General features: G+C 36.1%; 1 protein-coding gene across 1 annotated transcript; it reads right to left on the bottom strand.

The window, feature by feature from the left end:
* Nucleotides 1–419: 419 nt before the first annotated feature.
* On the bottom strand, nt 420–6,353 carry selenbp1 (selenium binding protein 1). Its single transcript, XM_058746830.1, has 12 exons — nt 6,127–6,353; nt 5,258–5,314; nt 4,561–4,673; nt 4,210–4,395; nt 3,286–3,406; nt 3,026–3,208; nt 2,767–2,952; nt 2,556–2,630; nt 1,506–1,627; nt 1,290–1,382; nt 963–1,081; nt 420–812 (listed from the first exon to the last, which is right to left on the bottom strand). The coding sequence occupies exons 1-12, from the start codon at nt 6,128–6,130 to the stop codon at nt 650–652; spliced, it is 1,422 nt and encodes a 473-aa protein (XP_058602813.1). The 5' UTR covers nt 6,131–6,353; the 3' UTR covers nt 420–649.
* Between the last annotated feature and the right edge of the window lie 1,784 nt (nt 6,354–8,137).

Genomic DNA, 8,137 nt, shown 5'->3' with positions numbered 1-8,137 from the left:
TTTTAAGGCAACGGGTTTCCTCAATTTTTTGACTTTTTACAGTGTACTTGTGCACTACAATGGCAATAAACAAAACTAACCTAAGTAGTGCTGTAATTCCTTGTGTTTGTTGTTAAACAAAATTGCATTTCTCTTTCTCTGCATCTTGATAAAAGCATGCCTTAAAAATAACGTAAAAATATTCACACCCGTTATTACACTTACATGTCCATTTTGTTCTTTGAGGGTTTCTTAAGCACTGAAACTCAAAATACACTGATTGCTTTGTTTTAGAATGTATTCTTAAAACAATATTTTAAAATGTGTGCACGTATAGTGATGGTGATTGTGATTGTGTGCACTTGCACGTGTTTAAAATCTACTTTGCAATTCTAATGATTTGGAAAGCCCTTACAACAACAAATGAGAAAGCCTTTGAATTCACTGGGATACAAAATATTTATTTAAAGAAATGTAGAAATCATATACAGACAATGAAAATTAGTTTTTGTAGTTAAGATATGATTCACAACATAACTCACTTTTGTAATTGCTAATTGGTCCATACATAGATTAAACGTGATCATGATATTGATGATATACTGTATCTCCACTGAGAATATGGGCATAGTAATTCTGCTCCTTGGAATATAATGGTTTGGCTCCAATTTCATAACCAGATATCAGAAGTGCAGTCTCCACCAGGATATCTGAGCTCATGGGCAAGTGCAGGACCATCTGGTTCTGCGCCGAAATCTACAAGGAAATTCTCGTTGAGCTTCAGGCCGCCTTTATCTGTGTCCACGTCAATCTGCATCATGACCGACCCCTCCCTCAAGAGAAATAAGACACATGTTGCAGCATAACAAACAAACAAACCAGAGGTTACTTCTAAAACCATTTAAACAGCCTAATTTCTTAATCTTTGATTTATATACAATACTCAAGTAATAAAGATACAAATAAAGATCCTTTTGTCTCACTTGACGAGGTCAGGGTAGAACTGCTTGTCCCAGGCACTGTATAAAGAGGTGGTGACATACAGACGTTTTCCATCCAAGCTCAGCTGGAGCATCTGAGGGCCTCCCTGCACACGCTTTCCCTGATGAGGAAGGAGCGTTTTAACCTCCAACAAATGATGTGCTCTAATTGCTCTGTTTAGGTCTGCATGACCTAATGATTTGGAGTACAATAAGCTGGGTCATCTGTCAATTAGTTAGTTAACAACAGCTTTAGGCTGTTTTCCTCCAAATAATAGCTAACTCTAATGTGTACACAGAGCTCACATACTTGGAAATAAAAAAAGGTACCTTTAGTATTCGTGGGGCAGGCTGACTATCCAGTTCTTTGTCCTCCAATACTTTCACTGGTCCATCTTTTAAAATGCTGCCCGCAAGGAAGACCTTAAAAATGCATTTCATGAAATTAAATGCAAGTTCTACTATTTAGACATTTTATTTGTTTTTGACATGATTTTAGAAATGTAGACAAAGGTGTCTTGATCCTGCTAATCCAAGTTGTCTTACCTGACCAACCATACGTGGATTCCTCCTGTCAGCGATGTCATACTGTCGAATGTCTCCATGCAGCCAGTTACTGAAGTACAGGAAGCGATCATCCAGTGAGATCAAGATATCCGTAATGAGACCTATGGCAAAAAATACATGAGTAAATGAGTGTCTAATTTTTTTTTTTACTTTTTGCCATTATGGCAGATTGTCAAACTGCAGTACAATTGAAAGGGGGAAAATATATACATTACATTACATTACACAAACAATATTTAGAAATGAGACAAATTATTATTAATTCAGAATTTTTTTTTTTTTTCACTTTTTGCCATTAAAGCAGATGAATGTTGATTTGGGGCTCAGGGAAAATTTGAGAGAGAGAAACCCCCCAAAAATTACAAAATGTATTTTTAGGGCTGTATATATCAAAAGTTTAACACAGTATTTTCTAAACACTACATCTCATATTAGTTTCATTCTTTTCAAAACTAGTCAGAAATAAACTAAAAATAAACATCATTCATAACTATTTTATTCTATTGACAGCCCTAGTATAACACTATATAACAGTAACAGTATGTAGAAAAATATATAGCAACTTTTATGTTTTAGAAAGGGGTCCTTTGCTAAGAGGATCATTGTATTTAGTGGGTAATGGATGTCAACATTTTTCTATAATATAGTACACTGTAGTACTTTTTTTTCCTAAAAAAAAAAAAAAAAAAACGCCTTTAAAGTTGTTCTTAGCAATGCATATAACTAATCAAAAATGACGTTTTTATATATTTATGGTAAGAAATTTACAAAATATCTTCATGGAACATGATCTTTATTTAATATCCTAAAGATTTTTGACATAAAAGAAAAATCGATCATTTTTACACATACAGTGTACTTTTGGCTATTGCTACAAATATACTCCAGCGACTTAAGACTAGTTTTGTGGTCCAGGGTCACATATAATAATTAGTGTTTTTTCATTCCCTGAGTTAATTTTTTTCTAAACTACATAAGTAAAACTTAAAAATAAAAAAAATACTAAAAAGCATTACTAAAAGCATTCACCTGGCATTTCAGGAAGAGCCCAACCTTCCACTTTTTTGCTTGGAATTTGGACGACTTTCTCTGCTGCCCAGTCCCCTTTCTGTAAAATGAAAAATCTGAATCTAAAAACATGTATTGCTTAACAACTGGGGAGAAAATCCAATAAAATGGCCTTTAAGCCCTTTACAAAAAGGTTAGAGAAGATTTTAATGGAAGCATTTTTTTTATGTACTTGCCGGAGTCTTGTAGAAGCGGAAGACAGTGCTCTGAAGCGCACAGCCCACGAATCCTTCAGCCGCAGCAGGGTCGTGCAGGAACCGGATCTCCAGAGGAATAGCACCCTCTTCCCCCAGATCCAGAGTCTGAATCCGCTTGTGTGTGGTCCAGTCCCACACATGGAGGCGCTGTCCATAATGACCTACAAACAGATCTGGTCATCACTGCTAGCCAGCTACAACGTCTTTTGAGCTTCCTCATGAATACACACATACCAGCTTTGACATCTGCAGGGTTGAAGCCGTTTCCCAATGCTTTGGGTGCTCCCCACTCAGTGCTGATCATGACGTTGTGGCGAGGCTGATACCAGAAGTCATAACCAAATGGTGCTGCTTCACCTGGCTGCTCCCAGTTGCCAATCACTTCGAAAGTCTCGCCATCCAACAACACAAAACCACCTTAAAAATTACCATAAATAAAAGGGTAAGGCTAAAATGTGTATTGAAAATAAATAGAGGTGAACACAGCATCTTACCCTTGCCATTGCCAGAGGGATCGCCCATGGTACTGATCATGATTTGGCCACTGCCTAAGCAGTGAGAAGTGTGGGGGTTGGCAAGGCCACATTTCCAGAACAGATCTATGGGCTCGACTATCTGGAGGAGGAGAGAGATGAGAGATGGAAAGAATTCATGGTCTTGGAAAGAACAAAACATTCTTAAAGTCAACAGTCACACTTAATGTGAAGCGCTATGTCGTAGATGTTAAACAAAATCAATTAATATGGATAACAGGACTTGATGTCATGCTTCTGGGCTTTTAAAGGTTCTCTGTGGCTTTTCTTAACAGAAATTAAAACATATACTGGGGGTAAACTATGGAGCCCCACACATGACCAAAATAAATTCATCGTGGCCATGAATTAAGAATTTGTTCCCTTATTCGAGGGTATGATTTAGTACTACTACAAGGACACGATTTACAAAATTAGGGAACGTATTAGTATAATGTGGCCATGATTTACTAAAATGAGGGAATGAACTCTTAATTCACTGCCAGGATTTACTAAAATGAGGGAACCATTTATGGCCACAATTTCATCAAGACAAGGGAACTAATTAATAAGTCATAGAAACTAATTCTTAATTCGTGGCCACAATTTATAGAGCATGTATTTTAACAAAAAATATTGCTTTATGCTTGTATTACAGATCAAGATGATGTGAAAACATCATATTTTGTTTGTTTGATTTTTAACCAAGTGGTTCATCTTTAAGATTTTTGACCTCCATTGGTCAAATGTCTTTTCATGATACACATTTGCTTGCCCGAGTTTACCAAACATCAAGTACTATAAGTACTATAGCATGCAGTAAAAAAAAAAAAAAAAAATCAACCCAGATGTTCATCCACAAGGCTCTTACAGTATATAACTGAATGAGTGTTTACTAAAATAAACCTTATGAAGCCGTGGGGCCCGTGGATCCATCCCTACATCAACGACGTAGATACGGGAGGAGATCAGGGAAGGTAGAATGAGACGATTGCGTCTTTTGGAGGGATCATCATAACAACTGCTACAGGCATTCCAACCAGAATGGTGTAGCTCATCTTTTAGATTAGGCATGGGCAGCCTGTGAATCACCTAGACCATTACATTACAAAAGAAATGCTATTAAAGTAGGTGTTATACTATATTATTAAATATAGTATAAATACTATTAAAATATTAGAAATATTAAAAGGAAACATGTTGATGCCACATTTGAATCCAAAATAGTTCATATTCATAAATCATATTTTCTTTTACCTTGCAAAAATTGGGAGATTGTGGATTGACATCAACAGTTGCAAGATAGTCAGGTTTCTGAATGTCTGTGTTGCGGTAAATGCACGGTAGGTAGACAATCTCTTCTTGAGGCCCTGTAGGAAGAATTTATGTTTAAGTTTAGAGTTTAAATGCAGTAAACAAAAACTCTGCTATTAAGTGTTTTACATGCTTAAATACACAAATTAAAATGAACAAATTTATCCAATTTATTAAAAAAATTAAATTAAGAGTTAATGTTTATTCAACTGTAAAAAATTTAAAATATATATTATTCTTTTTTATTCTTTTATTTATTATTATTATTTTCAGATTCAAAAGATATAGGAGATGCATCTCAATCAGCTCCCTAGATTGTAAATAAGTATATCATGCACACAAGATCACTACGCATTGGGACACTGAAGCCTCAACTTCTGTCAACATGAATATGGGAAAACAGTGGGCAAATCAAAAAAATTCAGAACAATGCCAATTTACAAGTGAGGAGGACCTCTGGTGGTCGGGAGGGGGAGCTGCAGGAACAACAATGTGATAGTGACTGTCCAGTGCAAAGGTCACTGCTACCTTGTAGTACCTTGCAAGTTGCAACTATGTATTACAAACTCAGATGTTAATATAAACTAACACTTTATGGTTCAAACAATATGCCGTCTTATTTTTTTTTAAAGCAACTCACCTTTCATGGCCTCTAAAGGGGTTTTATATCCTGGTCCACATCCTGAACAGGTTGAAGCTGCAAGTAGAGAAAGAGCATATGTCACCTCTCAAATATTACTATGCGAGTTATTCTCAGCTGAGCAATTACTAAAGTATTATTATTTTAAGTGTGAAGGGTTTGATGATCTCTTGACCTACATAGTGCACCATCTTATAAAGGCGTGAATGATGAATCACCAAGTGAACTACTGGATACTACTAGACAATACTTCTTACTGCCCTGTAAATGTTTGAAAACAATACACATACAAGCACACAAACCAACTAAAACAGATGGACAATATCACAGTCCAGGAGGAGACACCATGTCTTGCCAAGGATTGTTCAACATCCTTCCCCTGAGAGCTAGACATGCGTTTATGGGTTATGTGCAGGTCAACCCACTCACTGACCAACTATATCCATCTCATATATTACTATTATTTGTTATTAACAATCATTTCTGTGTTGCACTATTGCTTAATATTAATACTAAAACTTAAGCAACTAATTGCAATAATAGCATGTGTTCGTTTTCAAACCAATGAGAAAAAAATTGTAAATACATTGGGAATTAATTTTTTTAACATGCCTCAGTAAACACGTTAAAATCGGAATTTAATGCATTCCGAAGCCACAACATTGCACGATTTCTACCTTAATGACTTTGACAGCTAGGCCTACAAATAACACGATTATGCCTAAATGTAAAGAATTTCTAGTGAAGCAATTCTTTATTCCAGACTGAAGCAACTGCGTACTACGGATGAAAATGTCGAATGCTTAAATTAAAGTATTATGGTCAAGTATAAATTAAAGCTATGGTCAAAAGTGCGCTAAGACACTCACCCATGGCTCAGCTATTGCTTCCACAGACGGAAACTCACTGACCCAACAAAGCGCTGCAGACGTGCACAAAGATTTTCTGTCGCTATTGAATTAACTCCTTCAGTGATGATATCACGTGGGATTGTGAGATGATCCTTAAAACTACACCCAGGTATTCAACTGGAGAATAAAAAGATCAGATGTTGTTTGTCACCTCGGTCCCAGGAAATCAACCCCCAAACAGGAAACACGCCCCCTTTCTGGGGTATTTTGCCCTACTGGACAACTTTCTCTCAAAGTTAAAGTACCTTGGTGAGCGCTGCAGCTGCTATACATTTTTTTTATAGCAGAAAACAAATCGACAAACTACTATGTCTTAAAGATCAGATTTTTCCAAACTTAAATTGTAAATGTACAACTTTTCAGCAATATGCGCAATTGACCTATTGGTAAGCCCCGCCCCCCTTAGTTACTGTTGCTCCCTCGGACAAACAAAAGGAGTTGCTCACACAATGACAGCTGCAGTGTGAAAACCTTGTCCCACGATGTTTTTTGCACAATTTTGGACACAGAAGGCCACCAAATGGGAATTAAATATTCCATGGAGGGATTAATAAAATATTTAAAAATAAATACGGTGGGTAACTCGAAGGAGGGTTTACAGATCACAATGCAAGCGGGAGAAGTCTCATATTATGGTCATCACGATCGCGGATCAACACTGTTCATGTATCGCAGGCAGGCCCGGATTAACACAGTGTAGTGCCCTAGGGTGAGCACATTTGAAGCGCCCCCTCAAAAATTCAGGAGCACCTTCTGATCAATAACAAAAATTAGCTTTCCCATTAGAAGGTGATATTTGACTCCTTAAAGTGATTTACAGGGGCATTTTCTGGTATTTTTTGCAATGCAATTTTTTTTTTTTTCTCGAATTTTATTAAAAGTATGTCATTATGTCAAATTCAAAAGTCCATATTTATAAGCTTTTCCAAAATGTCTAATAATAAAAAAATAGAATAAGAACAGGTAGAATAATAAGAATAAGTTACCAATCAAAATAAATCAATATTAACAAAATCAGTTTCCACTACAAAGGTGGCACAGAACACAAAAGTGGCATGAAGGTAAATTTACAGACATTTACAAAGGCTCAGAGGTGGGATAGATGTTTTAAATTCATAACAATGTTGTGAGATTAATGTTTTAAATATAAAATTTTGAATATAGAACTGTTGTTTGATTGAAATTATTTAAGTAACTATGACACTTTAAAAATAAAACTGCCAGCAGGTGGCAGCAAGTCACTGATTTTATCACTGAATCATTCATTTAACTGATTTGTTTGAACGGCTGATTCATTCAGGAACGAAGCAAGTGACTCCCTGCGTCCCAATGTGCATACTATCCACCCTATCTGCCCTAAATAGTATTGAAAATGACTACTATCACATAGAATTTAGGATGGATAGTATGCACATTGGGACGCAGGCACTGTCTTTATGAATGGATAATTGAATCACTGACTCTAGATTCATTTAAAACGCAGGTTCATTCATAAATGAAACAACGCTGTATTTGAATGGAGATGCGCAGCGGCTCAGCTGTGACTGTTTGAACCTATTTTCCTTTACGAAATAGAGCAAAATCGGAAATATTGTTAAATTCATACAATGTACATCACTTTATATAACTTATTGTTTGTTGAACTGTTGTATTAATTTGATATCACATTTGCAAACTCCCCTATAATCTTTAAAAGCTGTCACAGTTCATCGCAATCTCACAAAGCTCCATAATAATCAATGAAGAGATCTACACTGCACAACGAATCTCTTATTTACACCCTGTCTACACTTTGTTTGTTATAACGAGAGGATTTGTGAGCTTGCATAACTCAGCAATGAACAAAAGTATTTTGAGCAGTGAGTGGATTCTGATTAACATTGCATTCAAGAAATTAATGTCTGCGACATTACTCACTGCTGCACAAACACGCAAGTAGAAATCTTTGAAGCTCCCTGAGCGCAAACAC

Source organism: Onychostoma macrolepis, chromosome 16, assembly GCF_012432095.1.
Source record: "Onychostoma macrolepis isolate SWU-2019 chromosome 16, ASM1243209v1, whole genome shotgun sequence".
Taxonomy (NCBI): Eukaryota; Metazoa; Chordata; class Actinopteri; order Cypriniformes; family Cyprinidae; genus Onychostoma; species Onychostoma macrolepis.
Note: the sequence above shows the minus strand (reverse complement) of the source record. Positions and strands in the feature narration are given on the sequence as shown.